This window comes from Acanthopagrus latus, chromosome 17 (genome assembly GCF_904848185.1).
Source record: "Acanthopagrus latus isolate v.2019 chromosome 17, fAcaLat1.1, whole genome shotgun sequence".
Taxonomy (NCBI): domain Eukaryota; kingdom Metazoa; phylum Chordata; class Actinopteri; order Spariformes; family Sparidae; genus Acanthopagrus; species Acanthopagrus latus.
In genome coordinates, this window is record NC_051055.1 from 1,213,683 (window position 1) to 1,236,871 (window position 23,189).

At 42.4% G+C, this 23,189-nt stretch overlaps 1 protein-coding gene across 3 annotated transcripts in view; it reads left to right on the top strand.

Moving 5' to 3' along the window:
* znrf2b (zinc and ring finger 2b) overlaps positions 1-23,189 on the top strand; it is a 51,308-nt gene that overhangs the window by 21,000 nt on the left and 7,119 nt on the right. For 2 of the 3 annotated variants that reach the window (XR_005070528.1, XM_037073213.1), the window contains exons 2-3: positions 11,035-11,130; positions 21,614-21,719. Coding sequence is in view for 2 of the 3 variants with exons in the window: in XM_037073213.1 (XP_036929108.1) it covers positions 11,035-11,130; positions 21,614-21,719 (202 nt within the window). In the remaining variant the exon portion in view is untranslated. Of the gene's footprint in view, positions 1-11,034; positions 11,131-12,689; positions 12,836-21,613; positions 21,720-23,189 lie in introns of those variants that run through there. The other variant, XM_037073215.1, reaches the window with a different exon arrangement.

The window sequence follows — 23,189 nt, forward strand, 5'->3', positions numbered from 1 at the left end:
CTTTTTGTATGGAGCTGGAAATGCTTCAGATATACCACAAAATCAAACTCTTGCATCCACCCTGATGCGTTGGCTGTCCCAATGCATCCAGGTGGGCCATCTCAGATGAAATGTGATTTAAAATGCACACGGGGGAAAACAAACATAAGGGGTATGGTGTTTCCTAGTGCATTGATTGAACAGGCCAGTGTGACAAATGTGCCCCTTTCTGCTGAGGTGACTGCACCAACTTTCTGCACCACTTTTCACCCCACCTTGCCACAATCCTTTTGGGAGTTTGAACTGTCATTATCCCAGTTTTGTCCATGTTCCACACATTTTTTGGTTGAAACTTGTGCTTTTCCAAAACCTTGCTCAGGTTGTCAAAGAACTTGTTGACATTGGCTCTATTAAAGCTGGTTGCTCTCGAAAGGCTTGTGGCTTGGGGATGCCTTATTGAGAGAGTGTGTGAGTGTTGAACCAGTCAACCTGGGCCATACTGGTATCACTCCACTTTGGGGGAAATTTGCACTTGTAGTGAGAAGCCAGCCGAAAGGCAAACTTCCGAACCTGAAATCAAATTAAAAAAAAAAAAAATGTAAACGGTAAATTATAATTCTCTCTCTCTCTCTCGTAGGTTTGTAGGTTATAATAATGTGGGCCTCACATTACATGAGGCCCAGTTAAGGGAGATTTAGGTTAAATTTGGCTATCAATAATAATTAATGATTATTTGGGATAATAATTAATTATGATGAATAATATGATCCAATTTGCATTAGATCACCTCGGGGCACCACCCTTGAAGAAGGGAAAATATAGCAATTTTACTAAATCAGTCTGATAAAAATGTACTGAACTGTTTATTTGATTCTCCATTGCAACCCGGATGCGAGAGGGCGCTGGTGTGAATATCGCTGCTTCTTGATCCGTGACAAAACATCTTTTTTTTCTGTTAAAAAAGAAAGCCAAACTGTCTTCACAAGCTCTGAGGCTGTGCTACTACCTTTGAAGCCTGCACACCTGAAGAATTGGCTCCGTGGACTCACCTTTCTCCACTGATCAGCTGTTAGCATTGCAACCTCTGGGTTGTTCACTGCCTGGTTCCGTTGTTGCTCTCCTCTGCTGCTGTGGTCTCCACCAGCTCACAGCGATGTTGGATGGGCGCTGCTCCGGCGTTGCTGTTGGGGTATTCGTTTGTTAAGCGCAGAAGCTCCTGGAATTCAGCTGTCGCTCCGCCCCAGGCTCCGTCACTGGGACTGGATCTCTGGGTCTCCTGCGTCGCCCCGCTGTGTACACGGGGCCTCGGTCAGGTTTTGCGATTTCCATTTTCAAGGCATCACTTATCATCAGTCATTATTAGCAACACAAATGATAAGCATTTATATTTCATATGAGCTCATTCATGCATGCTTGCGCCCTCCCAGAACTCCCATTGCCCATGCTGACTTACCTTCATTTTCAAAAATTGCGTCCGTCCAATTTCCTTCGGGCATCGGTATCAATTTATAGCGGGTCGGCTCGGGTACGGAATATAAATTTGTGCTACTGTCAGAAAACGGGTCGGATGCGGTTTAAAGTATGGCGGGTTCAGGCGGGTGCAAGTCCGTGCAGGACTCTGATCTAAGTGACCATTTTAATCATCTAGCTAATTATCAAGCTAAACATCCAACATGCTAGTTAACGTCAAGGTCTGCGGTGGAAGACAACGCTAAAATATTTCCTTTCTCTAACACTGGATTTATTTATGCCAACAGTTTTACATGAAATCAGATTTTTTTGTGAACAAACTAGATGTTTCTGATACTCTTCAACTCACTGTACAGTCAGTGACAGGCAACTTTTTTGTCATTTTGTAACTAATTCATGGCTGCTTCGGAGCGACACACAGACCCACCATCTGTCACCGCATGTGTGTGTGTTTGTGTGCGAGTGAAGGAGCCTCCGAACGTGTGAAGCGCACAGCTTCAGGTTCGAAAACAGTGTCATGTTATTATTTTTTTCACTAATACAGCCCTGAATTAGCAGTATTGAAGTCATTACAAGTAATGAAAACAAAAGAGACTGACTGAAACGTCGGTATGTGCTAGAAAGGCAGAAATATGTATGAAAAACAAAAACAAAAACTGAATTTTTAAGGTGTGGCAGCTTTTATTTTGCTGTGGCTGTGCGCCACAGTCAATTACATGTAGCGGAAACCCTCAATAAAGAGTTTTCCACACCATGGTTTTCGCGGCGGTTACCATGGTATTAAAACTTAACGGTAACCTTCACCGTTGGGAAATTTACCATGGTTTACCATGACGCCGGTAACCGTTACATCCCTGGAGGAAACTGGTCACTCCTTTCTTTTGTAAGGATAGCAGCTCGGTGCTAACCTGCTTGGTGTTCCTCAGATCCTCAGATTGGTAGGACCTTGTGTTGCTGCAGTTGAGGAGCAGTCCTTCGGGCCTGCTGCCAATGCAGCTTGCAGCTCTCCACAGCTTGTCGGACCCAGAAGAAGAGATCTTGAGGGCAGGCACCCCCGTGGGGGGAGGTGGAGAGGAGCCCTCGAAGATCCAAAGTTGAAGAAGTAGTGGGTGTTGAGTGAGAGAGGAGCGGGGGGCCTGTCACCCTGACCAATAGTAGCTCAAACCTGAATTCTGCACCTAGGCGTGTAGAATGGGGAATTCTGGGACACTGAGTTCAGTTCAGAGTCCATTTTGAAATCCACAATGAATGACTTCATCTGTGGGTCCCAACATCCCCCCTTTGGTCTCAGGATGCCGCTTGATGAGGAATCCTGAGAGTAACGATCCACATGTATAATCCATAGTTTGAAGGAGTTCATCTGTCAGTTCATTAATATTGGTAACATCTGGGCAGTTCAATAGCCAGCTGGGCATTGGCTCACACTCTATCTTGGCTAAGCAAGGATTATGAACAGAACATCAAGAAAAGAAAATCCAGATAAACACTATGATTATGACATTTAATTCACACAATATTTGTGTTTCTCAGTTAATCTCTGGGTTAATGAGAACAGGAATGTTAGTGATATCATTTTGTTAGGGTGAGATGCAGAGAGTGGCACCTACAATGATATGGTCACTCTGGAGTGTCCACGAGTGTTTGTGTTTACTCGTTGGATTTCAGTGCTGATTACTTTAAGTAATCAGACTTATTTTGGTAGACTTAGAATTTGCTTCTTCACCCAAGTTTTTCTGTGGAGGGGTGCCACAAATGTGAAAGTTCAAATGACTGTATCATGGTTGTTGATGTAATGTTGTAAAAAAAAAAGTGTTGGATGAGGACATGTGTATGTCTTGTTCTGTGAGGCCAGAATGCAGTGTCCTAAGCTAAGGATTACAACAGTTGATTCCCACACAAAACTAAAAATAAAACAAAATACAATGAAGGAGCTATTCGAAGTGTATTTACAAAGTTGGACAGTGATGTCTGTCCGATCAGAATTTAGTCTCACTAGCATGGTTCTTGGCTATTACTAAATTCAGAAGACTTGAGCTTGCCGCGGTTGCTAACAAATCCAAGGTTTACGAAAGAACTGTAAGAAAGAAAGTTACTTTTTGTTAACGGTCAATACAGGGATGGATCGAGTCATCAGTTACCAGAAGCTAACTCTGTGGCTCTTGGAGTTTAAGTTGGCTTAAACCATGGCTCAGGTCTGTAACGCTCTGAGTAGCTGGATGCAGAAAGGATTTCTGAGGCATTGTCACTAAGAAATTATGACTGTGCACTGAACCATGGTCAGAGAAGCTGTGGTCATCATCTGAGTGATATGCTGGCTGGTCATAGTCCTGGGCCAGGACTATCACAACACAGTTGGTGGACGTGGCGGTTACACTTGGTGTCCCTATGTGTCCTTTTGTCACCCTCCTTTGGTCTGTTGGGAGGGTGACATTTTGAGGCAGGAGATTTTTGAGACGCTGTTGTGTTTGAGAAGGTGGGCTCAGGTGTCTTACCTCTGGATTTGGAATTGACCATCATTTCCCAAATCACCTGTGTCATCTTTCTTATCTCCTTCAGTGAGAGGTTCTCTTGAAGCGTGCTCATTTCAAGTTATCTGGCTCAAAATGTTCAATGTCCCTAGCCATAGACTGCTCTTTTGAGCAGGGCCCTCTAAGTTAGCTTTTATATGGACATTGACATCCCATGCTGCAGTTCTGTATAGCTGGGAGGCAGAGGCAGGCCAGCTGTTATGCTCATGGAGGTGCAGAAAGGAGGTGGGGCACTCCTGGACTGATCTGGTTCCCCTTTCAGAGGGAGGGGCCCTGATGAAGTTGTCCTGCATCAGAGACTGGGAGCAGTGGGTAGAATATCTTCTGGGGGATAAACTACGTGTGACCTCACTGTCTGTTTTAGGAAGATGGGAAGTCATGTTCATCTCTGTCTCTCAATGGAGATTGAGGAACTGTCTTCATTCCTAAGGAATCAGGGTCAGTTGGGAATTGTTCGCATCCTCTGAGTGGAGAGGGAGTTAACCTTCCATCAGAGGAGGAGTATGAATCAGAGTAACACTAATCACATCGGCTGAATGGCATAAGTCTTAACAACTCCTCCTTGTATGAACAAAGATCTTACTTTGCTGAATGCAGGTCATCTAAATAGCACATGGCTTTCTTATTAGCCATCTGAACTTCATTGAGGAGACTAGAATTATGCACTCTATTGAGTTCTAACTCTTGTTCTAGGGTTGATTTGCTCTGAACAGCAAGGCTGGTTTGCCTGTGGAAGATCAGAAGCAAACATCGTAACAACTGGCCTGTGGATGCGTTCTGCACATCACAACTGTCCTTATATAGGGACTCTATCTCTTCATTGCACTCAATGACATTTAACCTGCTAATGATTTCAGGGCAGCCAGGTTTTACACTCTGTGCCAGGGAAGAAATAAATCGCTCTACACAGGGGCTCTCCATTGTTAAGCAAGTTGTGTAAACAACAATCAGTTTGGTTGGCTATCGTGTTGCTTGGCAGACACTCTGTAGTGTAGCTTGGGGAGGAGTACACTAGCCTGACCAAATTGTGTGCTGGCCTACACCACAGGGGGTATCTTACTGTGGAGGAGGGGTGGCTATGGCACAATCTATTGACTCTGGGCATCCAGATTGTGGCCAATAAATGTAAACACAGTTTACAGCGTAACTTTGTTTACCAAACTTTACACATGCACTAGCTAGAATGCAGGGTAATAACAATCAGACGATTGTCTCTTGAAGTTGACTTAGACTGAAATATGTGGTAGAAACAGCTAAAGTACAAAACTTCTGTTTCATAGGGCTGGTAGCACGCTGTGGCTCTCTTGCTGGCTCTACTTCTTACTCAGACTGAAATGCAAGGCAGTAACAGTCAGATGTAAACTTCTTTGTATCACAGGCCCGGTGGCACACTGTGATTAACACGAGGAACACTTGTCATGAACAGCTTGACTACAGTACACTGAATACGGGATATTCAAATGCGGAACTGAAATTCTCAGAATTTCTACAGAGCACTTGAATTGACAGCGGCATTAGCAAATGGCTCCAGGTAGCAGTTAATAACCTAAAAGATTTGGTTAAAATCCGTGTAAAGCAGAAACACATTTTTGTTATGAGTTTGTCACACCACAGAAACATGTGTCATTGACCACTGAGCCAAATTTGAAAGCTGCTGCAGTTATCTGTTGGTGGAAAGCAGTTTGGTACAGGGGGCAGGAGAGGAGAAAATGGGCCTCAGTCTCTATTTCTCCTGAAGAACAGTGTTTACATACTCTTAATTCTCTGGGCTTCCATTCTTTCTGATGCCGACCTTTTTCAACTTGTAGTTGATAGTCGGTCAACCTGTACATTGTTAACGTGCGTCTCTGTTTGGGCTTTTTTATGCTGACCAGATATTGTGCTGGAGAATGTTCTCTATCCAGTAAGTGATAGCAATCTAATTTATTGATGGATTTAATTTCATTCTTCCAATTGTCAATGTAAGTCATTTAGTTGTTGTTGTCCATAGATGCCAGGTGAGTTTTGAAGAGATTTTGGAGGTCTTGGATTTTGAGGTGGCAGGTTTCCCTGGTGTTTCTCAGAGGGTCTGTCTCTGGACAGAGGCTGTTACTGAGAAAGGATCTGTGGTGATAGGAATCAGGATCAGCTTGTGTTAAGTGAACCTGGAACTTAATTGACCTTTTGATCATGTGTAGAGAGAGAGGGAAGTGTCCCAGCTCTGCTCTACATGCATGGTTTGGACAGTTTCTGTGCACCTTGAGGATTTCCTTGCAGAATTGAAGATTAAATTTCTCTGTGGGTGTTGTATCCCATGAGGTGTGCCTCTGGGTAATAAGAGGGCCCCACACTTTACTTCCATACATAAGTATGGGTTTGATTACACTGTTAAATAGTTTTAGCCAAATTGTAATTGGGCGATTGAATTTATATAGTGAGCTTTTGATGCTATTGTAGACCCTGTGTGCCTTTTCTGTGAGGGAATTTATTGCTTTGTCAAAGCTGCCGGATGCACTGATGATGATGCCTAGATAAATATATTCCATCATATGCTGAAGTGTGGTCCCTCTTACCCTGAAAACATGTTTGGATTCCTGTAGCCTGGCCTTTTTTTGGAATACCATGACTTTTTGTCAAGGTTGATATCTACCACCCAGTTTTGACAGAATGTCTCCAGCAGAGAGAGGTTCTGCTGTAGACCTTGTTCTGTTGGGGATAATAGAACCAGGTCATCTGCATACATGAGGAATTTGATTTATTTGCCTTGTAGATCTAATCCTGGGCTTGGGAACTGTTCAAGAAGAGTGGCCAATTTATTGATATAAATGTTGAACAGAGTAGGAGACAAGTTGCACCCCTGATGCACCCCTTTTCCTTGTTTGATGAACTATGTTCTTTTGTTTCCAATTTTGACACAGCATTGGTTGTCAGAATATCTGGATTTGATTACATCATATATTTTACCCCCAGTTCCATTTTTTAAATAGTTAAAAGTTAAAAATAACCCATTGTGCCAAATCGTGTCAAAAGCCTTTTTTAGATCTACAAAACACGCAAACATCTTTCCTATGTGTTTTTTTGTGAACATGCTGTTGTATGTGGATGAGTGTATGGAGAGTGTAGATGTGGTCAGATGTTTGATTATCTGGTAAAAAGCCAAGTTGCCTTCTAGACAGAATATGATGATCAGTGAGATATGTGATTAATCTGGAGTTAAGGATGCTACAGAAGAGTTTACTCAGGTTGCTGTTAATACAGATGCCCCTGTAATTGCTGGGGTTGTACTTGTCTCCACTTTTAAACATAGGAGAAATGAGACCTTTCCAAACACTGGGGTAATTTCCAGCGGCCAGCACCAGGTTGAAGTGTTTTTGCACAGCAAGTTGGAGTTTTAAATTTCTGTGTTTCAGCATCTCTGAGTTAATGTTGTCTTTACGGCAAGCTTTTCCATTTTAAGGGTTTTGAGTTTGTGGTGTATTTCTTTAATGGTGATTGGGTAGTCAAGGGCACACTGGGTGTCCTTCACTGTCATTTCTAGTTCTTTCAGTTTGTCTACTGTTAAAATTTGGTGGGGATTCAGACCATGACACTCTGGATTTTTATAGAGATCAACAAAGTAATTTTTCCAGATTCTGCTATTTTGAATCGGGCTGGTCTCTGTACATGGGTTTCTGTTGATGTTTTTCCATAATTTCCAAAAGGTGTTTTCATTTAGAGCGTTTTCAGTTTTGTTGAGTTCTCCCTCCATGTAATGCATTTTTTTCACATGAAGGAGTCGTTTGTAATCTTTCAGAGCTTGGACATATTCAAGCCATCCCATTAGGTCACTTGGGTTGCTGTGTTTTCTGTTTGACAGTTTTCTCAGGTTTTGTCTGGATACAGCACATTCTTTATCAAACCATCGCTCTTTTTGTTTCATGCTTGATTTTTTAGTTTGTGAGATTTTTAATTTAGATTCTTTTGCCAATTGAATAAATGTTGTGTTTAAGTGATGTGTGGGCAGATTTATGTATTCCCTTGCAGGCTGATACTGGGTGTTGAGAAAAGTATCCAGCATGTTGTGAATTTGAGCAGAGTCTAGTGCAGCAGTATAGGCAGCAGTGCTCTCTTCTGTCCATTTGTATCCCCTGTAGAGGAAACAGCCTTGGCTCAGGGTTTGGATTCACAGTGGTTGACATGACTTTTTCAGAAATAGGGTTATTTGGGGCTGTTGCGGTGATACAGTGAATGCATTTATATTGTGGTACAGTATCTACTACCTAACACAGAGCATTGTGGGAGTCTGCCCAGAGAGTCTCCTCTGATTCTGCCATTAACAATGTACAGACCCAAGCAATTACACATTTGTAGTACCGGTTTGCCACTTTGGTAACCATGCTATCATAGCTTTGTCTTTGTGTGTTTATGAAAGTCTGGTACAAAGAAGGATGTTTGAAGCTATGTTTGTTTCCTTCATAGTTAATGAAGTCTGGCTCTCTACCAGTTCTGGCATTAAGATCGCCACATATTAAGATCGACCCTAAACTTTGGTCGAAGGAAATTTCCTTCTGGGGTTCCTCCAAAACCTCCTCTGCATAATAGGGGGAGTTTGAGCGTGGAATATATATTGCACATAAATAGACATCACTGTTGTTTTCCAGAATATTTGAGTGAATATTAATCCAAATGTAATTTGTACCTCTTTTAACTGGTGAGATGTAATCTTTATACTCTCCTTTGTACCATATGAGTAAACCACCTGAATCTCTGCCATTCTTAATATGGCTGTGTTTTACAGAGGGTATAATAAGTTCTATATAATCGTTAGGACAATTAGATTGATTGATTGCTACGGACAAAGTAGCAACAAAAACAGCAAGACAAAGTACAACTGAAAAAGGCAAAGTACAAATCAAAACTAATGCAAAAAGCAAAACTCAAGGTCCAAAAACACATAGCATGTGGAGACTGGAAACAGGCATAAACAAGCAGGAACATGAGCAGGAGCAGACGTGGACAGAGGCATGAATAGACGCAGACGGTGGCATGAACAGATGCTGACAGAGACAATGACCGGACAAGGAGTGCAGGGAAGACAGGCTAAATACACAGACACTGATGACGATGACACAGACGAGGAACAGGTGTGGAGAGAGAGGAGGGAGGAGGTCAGGTGAGGTAACGAGGTGGAGAAGCACAGATGACAAAACACTGACAGATAGAGGGAGACAAACTGAAACTTGGGAAATACACAGGAGAGCTTAAATGACACATGACACAAGAGGGCATGGAAAATCAAAACATGAGACACAGACAAAAGGCATGGAAATCAAATCCAGGAGAATACAAGACACCACAAGACAAAACCAGACACAAGAACACAACACAAAGGACGAGAATCAAGAGTCATGACAATATGAAAAAAGAAATGAATGACATGGAGGTTCCAAGCATGTGATGCATCTCACACACACTTCAGCTGGCTGTACAGAGGGTCTGCTCTTACAGTGCAGCATCACAGACTCACCTGCTAACACAAGGAAGGTGGTCGGCCAGTGTTGGAATAGCATACGCTACCAATCAAAAGTTTGGACACACCTTCTCATTTAATGGTTTTCTTGATTTTCATGAGTATTTACATTGTAGATTCTCTCTTAAGGCATCAAAACTATGAATGAACACATGGAATTATGTTGTAAACAAAAAAGTGTGAAATAACTCAAAACATGTATTATATTTTAGATTCTTCAAAATGGCCACACTTTGCTTCGATTACTGCTTTGCACACCTCATGAGGGAGTCACCTGAAATGGTTTTCCAAACAAGATGGGATGGGATGGCATGTGGCTGCAGGATGCTGTGGTAGCCATGCTGGTTCAGTGTGCCTTCAGTTTTAAATAAATCCCCAGCAGTGTCTCCAGCAAAGCAGCCCCACACCATCACACCCCCTCCTCCATGCTTCACAGTGGGAACCATGCATGTAGAGACCATCCATTCAACTTTTCTGTGTCGCACAGACACGGCAGGTGGAACTAAAGATCTCAAAATTGGACTCATCAGACCAAAGCACAAATTGTCACTGATCTAATGTCCATTCCTTGAGTTTCTTGACGCAAACAAATCTCTTCTGCTTGTTGCTTTTCTTTAGTAGTGTTTTTTTAGCAACTGTTTGACCATGAAGACCTGATTTGCGCAGTCCCCTCTGAACAGTTGATGTAGAGATGTGTCTGCTACTAGAACTCTGTGTGGCATTCATCTGGTGCTGTTAACTTGCAATTTCTGAGGCTGGTGACTTGGATGAACTTCTCCTCAGCAGCAGAGGTGACCCTTGGTCTTCCTTTCCTGGGGCAGTCTTCATATGAGCCAGTTTTGTCGTAGTGCTTGATGGTTTTTGCGACTGCACTTGGGACACATTCCAAGTTTTTGCAATTTTCCAGACTGACTGACCTCAATTTCTTAAAGTAATGATGAACCCTTGTTTCTCTTACTTCGAGGAATCTAACATATTTAGAGTTATTTCACACTGTTTTGTTCACTACATAATTCCATATGTGTTCATTCGTAGTTTTGATGCCTTCAGTGAGAATCTACAATGTAAACAGTCATGAAAATAAAGAAAAAAACATTAAATCAGAAGGTATGTCCAAACTTTTGACTGGTAGTGGTAATGGTAATGCAGAATAACAAAGAACCAAATGAAAGTATACTTTGTTTCAACAAAATAGAAAAACACAAAATTTCTTAATGCAGCTATATAATCCAGGAAAATATTAGCTAAGTATCGGATCGGGACTCTGAATCAACATTTACTAAATATTAAAGGACGCGGATTGGCATCAGGGTAAAAAAAAACCTGATCAGCACATCCCTATTAGATGCTTAAGATAAAAATGGCTGTTTTATTTGGGAACAGTTGTGTGTCTGGTATGACTCATAAAATCCTCAGATAGGTATGTGTTACTATAGAGATTCTAATTGTCTGCAATAAATACAAGAACCGGGTTGAATTAATAGCTGTTGAGACAGAAAAAAGGAAAATGCCACCTTTGTAGTACTACACAATCTGACAAAATGTGTTGTTTTTCTTTCTTTTCTCCAGGGTTCAAGTGTCCTGTGTGCTCCAAGTTTGTGTCAACAGATGAGATGGATCTTCATCTTGTCTTGTGCTTAACCAAACCCAGAGTGACATATAACGGTAGGACTCGGTGTTCCTTTTTTTATCTGCTTTACCAATAGAAATTAAAGAAGGCAGGAGCGTATGAGCCTGGTCAACCTGTGAAAAATCTATGTAGCTATGTAAGATATAATAACGAAACTGTCACACAGGTATATAATTTTCCTTTAATGACCATCACTGTTGTATTCAAAAAACTGTCTGATGAAGGTAGACAATCACAGCATTCTGCATATATGACCTGATCCTCTGTTCTGGTGAGCTCCCTGTCTGATCTTGTGTAATCAGATCCTTTGTTGTTTATCAAATAATCTGTTATACTCTTCTGTATATAATCAAACTGCAACAAATATGAATGGAGGAAAAATACATCACTCTTCAGAGTTCTTTTTAGTCATTTGTTTTTGTTGTTTTCTCTGATCTTCAGTTCAGTTCACTAGCAGTTTTGTAAAGGTAATCAGACTTGTAAAAGTCAGATCAGCCCTGACTGAATTCTCCTGTCTGACATGTCACATGATAAAAGTATTGGCCCGTCTGAGGCTGATACTGATGTTGAAAATGGCATTATAATATTGTTATAAAGGAAAAAAAAATAGAAATGTAAGTGGTAAAATGACTTGCATTTCCACAACACTTTCCCATCAGGAGTAGTTTGGGGTTCGGTATCTTGCTCAAGGATACTCGACATGCAGCTGGAGGTAATTCATATGGTAATTCATATAATAATACAAGGGTTTTTCTGATCTTGACTGATGGAGGGGACATGGTAGTGATGGAAGAGGACAGATGATGAGAGGGAAGAGAAGAGAGCAGGAGGAGACTGTGCAGGGGAGAGGAGCAGGAGAGAAAAGATGAGACAAGCTTCCAAAAACCTTCCAAAGACAGGAAGTCTGGATGGGACCCAAATTTTATGCATAGAGTATTTCAAATAGTTCTGGTTTTGTGCTGACTGTCTCTCCAGTTGGACAAACAACTGAGTGCATCGCTGCTTTGTATTTGGGGTTAGAAATGGGGAGATCAGCACAGAAAAATGGTGCTTCAGACTAACAGTCAACTAATACTTGGAATACCACTTATAACAAATTCTTGCTAGCATATACTCTGATACGGATATATCTCAGGTGAACTTTAATCAGATGCAGATGTATAGAGCTGTTTCTGTCCCAGCAGTGTGTTCAGTTTAAAAGAAACAGCCTGGACACGCTGCGGCTTAATGGGGCCTGCTTTTTCATTGAGGCATCCATGTTAACAGGTTAGAGTGGCCACACTGGGTGCATCAGACGTGCTTCTGACGTGCATCAGGTGAGGCTGCTGCATAGAGATTGGGAGTCATGCATAACTCTACCACTACGCATGTGGTTCTCTGCAAAAATAGACCTGAAAACAACCTCTCAACAGTCCTATCAATGTCATACTAATGCTTCACTCCAGTCTGTATCTGTAGAATATGTCACAGTAATGCAAAAAATAAACACAACAGGTGAGGGACAATTTTTTTTTCCTGTGCACTAACTTTCTGTCACCTCTTTCCCTCCCTCCCTCCCTCTTTTTCTCCCTCGTACTTTCTTGCTCATTCAAAGGATGTGAAGAAAAATTGCATAGGCAAACTGCATGTAGACAGTGCAGGAAGGATGCACGATGCAGCAGCAGCTCAGCAAGCAGCCGCCACGCAGTACACAGGCAGCAAGTGTGTCCAGCCTGTAAGATGTAGTAGTACAACCATTGTCATTGTTACACTTAGGTACGCCACTGATGTAGGTCATCATTAGGTTTACAGGTGTTGGGGAGTACTATAACATCTGTTAAAAAGTACATGAATAATGCTGCTCATCTTGCAGTTTCTTGTGTCTTTGGTTAAAAGCAAGCACATGACAAGGCTGATCTGGAGCTCTGGTTTGAGTCTGTTTTAATCATTGATTTCAAATCACCTCATCCTGCATTTCTTTTTCAGTACAGATGACCTACTTTTACTCCCTGCGTACGTATAGAAACATGACCGCAGTGAAACTTTTATATGACTGGAAACCATCCACATAGTACAGACTCGCTATCAAGACGGAAAAAAATCACTGTTCCCTTTACATATACAGGTGCTGGTCATATAATTAGAATATCATGAAAAAGTTTATTTATTTCTGTAATTCCATTCAAGTGAAACTTATATTATATTCATTCATTACACACAGACTGATATATTTCAAATGTTTATTTCTTTTAATTTTGATAATTATTACTGACAAGTAATGAAAATCCCAAATTCAGTATCTCAGAAAATTAGAATATTACTTACGACCAATACAAAAAAAGGTTTTCTAGAAATGTTGGCCAACTGAAAAGTATGAACATGGAAAGTATGAGCATGTACGGCACTCAATACTTAGTTGGGGCTCCTTTTGCCTGAATTACTGCTGCAATGCGGAGTGGCATGGAGTCGATCAGTCTGTGGCACTGCTCAGGTGTTATGAGAGCCCAGTTTGCTCTTATAGTGGCCTTCAGCTCTTCTGCATAGTTGGGTCTGCCGTATCGCATCTTCCTCTTCACAATAATCCATAGATTTTCTATGGGGTTAAGGTCAGGCGAGTTTGCTAGCCAATTAAGAACAGGGATACCATGGTCCTGAAACCAGGTACTAGTAGCTTTGGCACTGTGTGCAGGTGCCAAGTCCTGTTGGAAAATGAAATCTGCATCTCCATGAAGTTGGTCAGCAGCAAGATGCATGAAGTGCTCTAAAACTTCCTGGTAGATGGCTGCGTTGACCCTGGACCTCAGAACACACAGTGGACCAACACCAGCAGATGACATGGCACCCCAAACCATCACTGACTGTGGAAACTTTACACTGGACTTCAAGCAACGTGGATTCTGTGCCTCTCCTCTCTTCCTCCAGACTCTGGGACCTTGATTTCCAAAGGAAATGCAAAATTTACTTTCATCAGAGAACATAACTCAGCAGCACTCCAGTCCTTTTTGGCTTTAGCCCAGGCGAGATGCTTCTGACACTGTCTCTTGTTCAAGAGTGGCTTGACACAAGGAATGCGACAGCTGAAACCCATGTCTTGCATACGTCTGTGCGTGGTGGTTCTTGAAGCACTGACTCCAGCTGCAGTCCACTCTTTGTGAATCTCCCCCACATTTTTGAATGGGTTTTGTTCCACTATCCTCTCCAGGGTGCGGTTATCCCTATTGCTTGTACACTTTTTTCTACCACATCTTTTCCTTCCCTTCGCCCTCTATTAATTTGCTCGGACACAGAGCTCTGTGAACAGCCAGCCACTTTAGCAATGACCTTTTGTGTCTTGCCCTCCTTGTGCAAGGTGTCAATGGTCATCTTTTGGACAACTGTCAAGTCAGCAGTCTTCCCCATGACTGTGTAGCCTACAGAACTAGACTGAGAGACAATTTAAAGGCCTTTGCAGGTGTTTTGAGTTAATTAACTGGTTAGAGTGTGGCACCAGGTGTCTTCAATATTGAACCTTTTCACAATATTCTAATTTTCTGAGACACTGAATTTGGGGTTTTCATTAGTTGTCAGTTATAATCATCAAAATTAAAAGCAATAAACACTTGAAATATATCAGTCTGTGTGGAATGAATGTATACATTATACAAGTTTAACTTTTTGAATGCAATTACTGAAATAAATCAACTTTTTCATGATATTCTAATTATATGACCAGCACCTGTAATTCCTCATCAGGATTTTAATCTGAGTCTGTGTATGCTTCCTCATTTTTGGAATTTCTTTTTTTGTGCCCTGCAGTTGATGTCCTCTTTGAGTAAACTGGCTTCCTGTATGGCAGGAACTGATTCCTTTCAGTCTTCTTGCCTGTCTTCTTGCACACATTCATTAGTTTCCCACAGTATTTAGGATTAAAGTCAGTGAAGAAAACTGATGCTGTCGTTGAGACACAGCACTTCGTAAAAGACACAGCTTACTTCTTAGATTTTCTGATAGATTTGAAATATAAAAAACAAAACCAGCTAGTTTTAAGAGTTGGTGTATTTGTGTTTATTTGTGTGTTTATGCCAATGTCAGGCCACGTCTGTAGTGAATCCTTAGCTGCCATCAAGCCTTTTCCCTGACTATGTGTCTAAAAGTCTTTCTACCCCAGTAGAGGTTGACTGATATCTCAACAACTTGCCAGATTGATTTGATTAAGGGTCAGACATCTTTGGACAATGAGAAATAGTTCTAATGGTTTTGCACCGATCATATGAGCTGCAGCTATTAACATTATTTTGAAGAGTAAGGCACTAGGCAATGTGTGCCAGTATACGTTTGACCCTCAAAGTCCAGTTTGTTTGACCAGTGTTGTGCTGCGCTATGACCCGATGACGTATGTGCAAGAGGTAAATGTGCTCAGGCCTGGTTGCAAAGTGAGTGCAGGCCAGCTGGGGACTGTGGAGGAGGGACAATCATGCTTCGGCACAGTACGAAACAACTGGGCCAAGTGTGAGTGCGCCCTAACTTGATGATAAGTATAAATGAAAGTTTTACTGTCTGCAGCCACTGTCTGTACAACACCACAGCACAGTCATAGGAGGACTCCAACAGAGTGATACATCGTTCTAGCTAATTTTTCTAGTTATATCTACTTATTAGGTTTTATAATTATGACTTCCAGTTTTGAAAAGATCTTGTAAAAAACACAGTGTGCCAAATTTAGTAGGCTCCACCTGTGATTTCAGCCAGAAAGTGTTTATGTCACAGCTGTTAACTGTGTGAGGCTGTGTGTTTTCTCACATGATTGCTCACAGCTGCTCTGTGGGGTTTGTGGCCTAAGATAAGATAATAAGCCACTCAGGCCTTCCTGCTATCTGCCTTCATGCACAGACCGCAGGTATTGCAGCTTTGAATTTGGGGTTAGAAATGGGGAGATCAGCACAGAAAAACGGTCCTCTCACTGCATCTCCCACTCTGTTACTGAGGGGGCATGGACAACAACAATATTGCTTGGCAACCAAATTAAACATTTTTATCATTCAAATATCTTGGCTATTCATTGGTATTATTATTGTCACTGTCTGTCTCTGTATCAATGGCTCACCAGCACCATCTGTACATTAAAGATGTTTTCCCCTCAGCTGAGCAGGATGCCATGTGCTGCAGCCCATAATAACTGGCTTTTCCAGGCCTATCTGGGTTAATCCACTGTTACATAAGGCCAGTTCTAATGACTCTCTGTGTGTTTTGCTGCAGGTCGTGGGTGTAATGGTGCACACAATGACTTCAACTTAAGACCCAGACCAATTTTATGCATTGCAGGAAAAGATGACTACTGCAGAGTGTACACACACACACACACACACAGTGGCAGCACACAAGACTTTAAACGTGGGTTGACAGAGGTACAGTTAGGTGGTCCACACCAGACCATTGAATGACTAGTGGTAATAATGTGTTTCATCATTACTGTAAATACACCTTTTTTACAAATACACCCAGTTTTTCTTTTTAATACATTTGCAAACATTTCTACATTTCTGTTTTTTTCTGTCAAGATGGGGTGCTGAGTGTACATTAATGAGAAATAAAATGAACTTTTTTGATTTTAGCAAATGGCTGCAATGAAACAAAGAGTGAAAAATGTAAAGGTCTGAATACTTTCCGTACCCACTGTATAAAATATAAATATATATATATATATATATATATATATATATATATATATATATATATATATATATATATGCCGGATTAACACGAAACTTGGTATAATCATTGCTAATGCCCTCCTGAGGACATGTGAGGAAGGATTTACCAATCCACCACTTGATGGCACTCTGGTGCCAGATTAATTTTATATTTGGCACTGTGCCCACACCATAACACTTATGGAAATGCAATTCATAGGGGTTGTCTAGAATGGCCCCTGTACCTCACATACCAAAAATGACCAGCAGATGGTGCTATTTTCCACGTGAAAGAGTTTTTGGCCCCTAACACCCACATAATGTGTAGAACATTGTGAAACCTTATATTTACATGTTTCCTAATTTCAGCTGAATTGTGTGGTGTAGGCCACGCCCACTTTCGCAGTAACTTTCCATTCGCAAATAGCAACAAATGAAAAACTTACTTTTTCAAACTCAGCGATTTGACTGATTTTCACCAAACTTTGCATGGAGCATCTTTGGACCTTCCTGACAAAAAAAGAATTTTGATTGAAAAAAACACCCCAAATATAAAACAACAAATTCCAGCACATTGTGTTCAAAACAGACAGTCTTTCGTATCTTCATCAACTACATTCCGATTAACATAACACTATTGCTAATTGTGTTCTGTGGCCTGTTGAACGTTTGTGTGAAATATCTGCACTTTTGAGTGGACAGGCTTTCTCCACGAGAGGGCAGTGCTGCCTTGCTAATGAACACAAACCTCTGTTCAAGATTCTGTAGGGTAACACAGTGGTAGCCCTCTCATTATTTGTTCTTCATGTAGAGAGTTCTTCTGACTTCAGCGTACATTATTTAATAGCAACGGGAGCAAGCCAACAAATTATAAAGGAATGACTTCCTCAACAGAAGGTGTTGCGTGAACAAGCCCGACGGCAGCATGCCCCAACGTGCATGGACTGCGAGGGTTTTCCTACAGCTTGGACACCACCGACTTCACAGTCACTTACTATACTCCTCAGACTATGCCAATGACAAGCTAGCAAAATCTTTATCCTACGTCATACCTGCTGGATGTGGCGGTGCCTGCCATTAAAATCCTTCGTCGTAAAGCATCAAGTCCTCATAACTTCTTCATACGACTTCCTATCTTGGCCAAATCTCACAGGAATATAGAGGGAGTCGCCCTGCATAGATCTGTGTTGTCATTGGGGGTGGTCGTGCCCTGCAGGCTCTGTAGCGCCCCCTAATTTGATGCCCTGCCTCCTACTTGCACATACACGAACAAAGGTCGGTGTGCACATTCATCATGAGCAGACGCACAAAAAACCCATTTGGATCCATACTCTCAGTCCAACAGGAAGTCAGCCATATTGATGTGTGGTGGCATTTTTGACAAATTCATGCCACTTTGAAAACTATCTTGTCCTAGACCTTAAACACCACAGTCTTCACATTCACTCAGTATCATCTTCATGCCTTGAAGAACAAAAGCTATGGAAATCTTTCAGCTATGTCATACCTGATGGGCGTGACGGCTGACGCCATTTTTTCCTTCGCTGTCAGGCATCAAGTCCTTATAACTTCCACTTGCAATGCCTCATCTCCACCAAAGTCCTCATACATGTAGACAGTCTCACCCTGAATACATCTACACATCCATACAGAGTCGGCCATTTTGAATTTGGCGTCCATTTGGAAATGTTGCCATACATCATACTTTCCATCTTCCTACTACAGATTGGACACCACAGCCTTCACAGTGCATCAAAAGTGATCTGTGCATCAAAACTGTGTCATATCCATTGCGCCACCCACTGTACACAGGAAGTCAGACAAACATGGTCCGATTGTCATGAAGTTTACTGCTTGTTTTCTCCCCGTCGTGACATGCAAGTCACAGGTGAGCGCGCAGTACGATGGCGCTGCAGCCCTACACACGCATCCTGCGAGGGCCCGTTTATTGCTGCTTGCAGCTTTAATTAGGGCCCGAGTTGGGAACCTGCAAGGACCCTGTTGTTTTTCAAGTGATAATTAGGGCCCGAGCAGGGAACCTGCAAGGACCTTATTGTATTTCAAATGGTTATTATTAGGGCCTGTGCAGGGAACCAGTGTGATTGATAGAGTGGTGGCACACAGACTCCCAAGAACAAGCACAGTAAGATGGAACTTCCACATCTGTGCCGTGAACACTGTGTTTGAGCATGAATGTGACATCATCCAGTGTTTTGAAACCATCAGGGGAGTTTGGGCCTACCACTCTGAGGGAAGCTTGAGGGTTTGTGCGGTTACTGGACGATGATACTTTCAGCTTCTTCCTGAAACTATTCCATTGCATTATGCCTTGTGTGGACATTTTCTTCAGCCAGCTTGAGAAGAGGACCATCAACTCACTCTTTGTCTGGGGAATCATGCTGCAGTACACACAGTTTTTCTGATTTCAGCATACATTACTCAATACCAGCGGGAGCAGGCCACCCAATTATAAAGGAACAGCTTCTTCATTATAAGGCGTTGCGTGTAGAAGCCCTGACGGCAGCATGCCCCAAGGTGCGTGGATGAGCCGAATTTTGGCGACTAGGGGGCATTAAAAATATGGGAAGTTTGTATCTCTTGAACAGCTACAATGATTTTTACCAAATTTGGTCGGTATGATGTAGGGCCAATCATGAGGCCATATCCTGAAGGTGGTCATGACTGGTCAATGAGGGTGTGGCGTATTACAAGATAAACTATAAACATTAATTTCAGCCAAACTATTATGCTGAGAGCTTTGAAATTTATATGGTCCAAATAGAATAGGACACAGTTCTTCCATACCAAAAATTGCACATGTACTCGACTAGGTGGCCCTATAATGGATACAATCTCGTTTTTGCCTGTAACTTCCACATTTAAATGACACATTAATAAACCTTATATCCATATGTTCCCTGAACATAGCTGGGTTTTCTGACATAGGACACGCCCACTTCTGCTACACATTTCGTTCGCTAAATCGCCACATATGCAAAACCTACTTTTTTGAACTCCTCCTTGGGAATTTGTCCAATCTGCATGAAACTTGGCACATACACTCTTCGCCTGGACCTGATCTAAAGTTGTCAAATGAATTTTGCTTGTTAAAAAAATGTGGAAACTATTAACAAGCAAATTTCTGTAGCTAGCTATAAAAATTTAAACTTTTTGATATCTTGGTCAAACTAAATGCTGTTAACACCAAATTAGAGATACTTGGTTGCCATGACACTGGGAAGGGATAAGCCGTATTTGGCGAATTTTGGCCACTGGGGGGTGCTAAAAATATGGGAAATTTATATCTATTGAACTGCTACACCATATTTTATGAAAGTTGGTCGGTATGAAGTAGGGCCAATCCTGAGGCCATATCTTGAAGGTGGTCATTACTGGTCAGTGTGGGCGTGGCTTTTACAACAAATCCAAATCGCCACACTTTCAGCCTTTTGCACTTCCAGTGCACTTCCCATTACAGCAAATACCACGGCTCAGACGTTGGCCTGTGTCCCCACTTTTGCCCGAGCCCATCATGCTTTGAGGCCAACTTCTGTGGGCTCTGTGGTGCGCGTGGGGGGCTTGGCCCCCGTTCATAACTGCTTGCAGTTCTAGTTAATAATATTTATAATTAGGGGCGCACCGATCCGGTATTAAGATCAGATATCAGCCCCGATATTGACAAAACAGCTGGATCACGGATCAGAAAATTGAACAGATCCACGGGCCTATCCAGTTTTTATTTTTCTCCCTCGCAGCACATCCTACGTCATTTGTCAGTGTGTCACATGCTGGAAGAGCACTAGTTGTTGTTTGACCAACTTTTTATTAGTTTATTCTCAGGTTCAGCTGCTATGTTTTATTTTGGATTCCTGTTTGCAGGACATTGCACTTACTCACGTCACATTTCTCCGCTGATTAGCTGTTAGCCCTGCCATCAGTTGTTAGCCTCACCGATCAGCCTAGCAACGCTAACTTTCAAACCAACGCACTCAATACTATGTGGGCTGTCCATCGTTGCTCCGTTGGTTGTCCCTCCACCACAACCTTAGGGTTATTCACTGCCGGGCTGCTTTGTCACTCTCCTCTGCTGCTGCGGTCTCCCCGGCTCGCAGCGATGTTGGATGGTTGCTACTCCGTCGTTGCTGGCGGGTCTTCAGTTGTTCAGCACAGGAGCATCTGGACCTGTGCTGTCACTTCACCCCAGGCTTCATCTCTTGGATTGGATATCTTGGTCTCCTGTGTTGCCCCCCTGCCGTGTGCATGGAGTCTCCAGACGCTAGTCTCCAGACACTGTCCGTAGTGTCTCCAGACACTACGGACAGTGTCTGGAACATCCCTATTTATAATAATAACAAACAAATAAATTCGAATAAAACATTTTTTAAAAATGATTCCTAAAAATGTTGGTTAATGAATTAAAGACTGTAATAAAAACATTGTAAGCTGCGGACTAAAAATGTTGACTGTAATAGCAGCTACAGTATGACCATGGCTCTTAAGCAGTAAACCTCCAATGAAAGTATGATAGAGAAAACAACATTTGAAACACAATTTAGTATGAAGTATGTTAAAGTAGATTCAACAGAAATAAACGTACAACATAAGATCTAAGCATGCATAATGTTACACTACAGTTTACTCAGTAAAGTTCTTAGTAAACAATGTCATTGTGTGAGAAGATGAAGCCTTTGGGTACACCAATTTAAAATTGATGTCTTATTAAGACATTATGTACAGTAGCAATAGTAGTAGTAGCAGCAGCAGCAGTAGTGGCAGAGATTTTCATTTGTCCATTTATTTTGTGTCGTGTATTGAGGGTTCCTATAATCCTAACCCATACCTATGGTGTGATGTGTCTGCTATCTTATAGAGGACGTGCTTGCTAAGGATGCTGGAGAATGTGCAATCTGCCTGGAGGAGCTGCTACAGGGAGACACCATAGCCCGCCTGCCCTGCCTCTGCATCTACCATAAAGGGTATGACGCTCTGTTTAGGAAAATACTGCATCACTTAAAGGTCCCATATTATACTGTTTTTCATCAATTTCACACAGCTGTCAGAGGTCCAACATTTCTGTATTCAATATGGATTGCCCCAAACCCATGCGTGGTCCTGAATTTCGCTCTACAGAGCTCTATTCAGAGCAGCACTATAATTAACGTCAAACTCGCTTCGACTACCATTGCATAGCAGACCAAAGTGGAGCTAACTAGTCAACCGATTTCCAGCTGACTTCACCATACTCGTAGGCAGCTGTAAATACTATTAAAGTGTGGCGATACTTTTCAGTGGCTCGGGTGCAGTTGCCGGGTCCGGTACAGGTGGGGCTGATCCTTTTAGGAGGGTCAGTGTCGAGGCAAAGCCAGCTTTGTACTGACCCTTGTTGCTGAAGCAGTGCGATGTGAAGTGGTTAGAACACATATAAAAGCTAACACGAACCGCAGCTGGCACGTTGTCTTAGTATATGAAACACTGTCTCTTCTGTTGTTCTGTAGCTGGGACAGAATATAGGCACTCATGTTGATTTTTACAACCAACAACAGAGCAATTTGCGTGTCTAGCTCTGAGGGACGACGTTGCGAAACACTGCTATCTTACCGCTGGACACACTGCGCTGCACCTCGGGGATGAACACCCCCCTCTCGGATATCTCCTATCACCACACAGAGGAGGTCGGCCTATGATAAGGCCTAAAAAAAAAAAGTTTGGTTGGTTTGCCTGTTGGTTGTCAGATGAGTTGTCAGTTTTTTATTTCATTTTTCCAGTGGCAGCGAGTGATATGTAAAAAGCTGCTAGCTGCTGTGCAAGCAACCATTACTATGTTATTACATAGTCATAAATATGGACATACCTACCGAGCGGGCGAAGGTAGCCTTCATGATCTCCCACCTGGCAGGGCAGGCCAAAACCTGGGCTTCAGCCGAGTGGAGCTAGAGCTCCACGGTCTGTAACACTATAGCGCGATTTCTAACCAAGACATTTGATCCTTTGAGTTCCAGTCGGGAGAAAGCCCAAGAACTCAGCACCATGAAACAGGGCAAGGACTCCGTCTGTGACTACGTGATTCACTTCCGCATGCTGGCTGCTGAAAGCGGATGGAACAACACCGCGTTGTACGACATTTTTCTGAAAGGGCTTTCACCCGCCATTCAAGACCTCCTCGTACCCCCGGATCTACCTACGAGTCTGGTTGCCCTCATCGCTCTCGCTATCCGCACTGACAATCGGCGGGATCAACTCAGGCAACAGCGTGAGCCGAAGCAGGGAGTCCGGGAAGGAGCTGCCCCAACGCTAGAATCTAGGTGGCCGACGCCGCATCGTGCACCTTCGGAGAAGCCTTCAACTCTGCAAACCACGCCCATCAACGAACCCATGCAACTGGGCAGAACTCAGCTGACCCTAGAAGAACATCAGAGACGACAACAGGAAGGACGGTGTTTTTACTG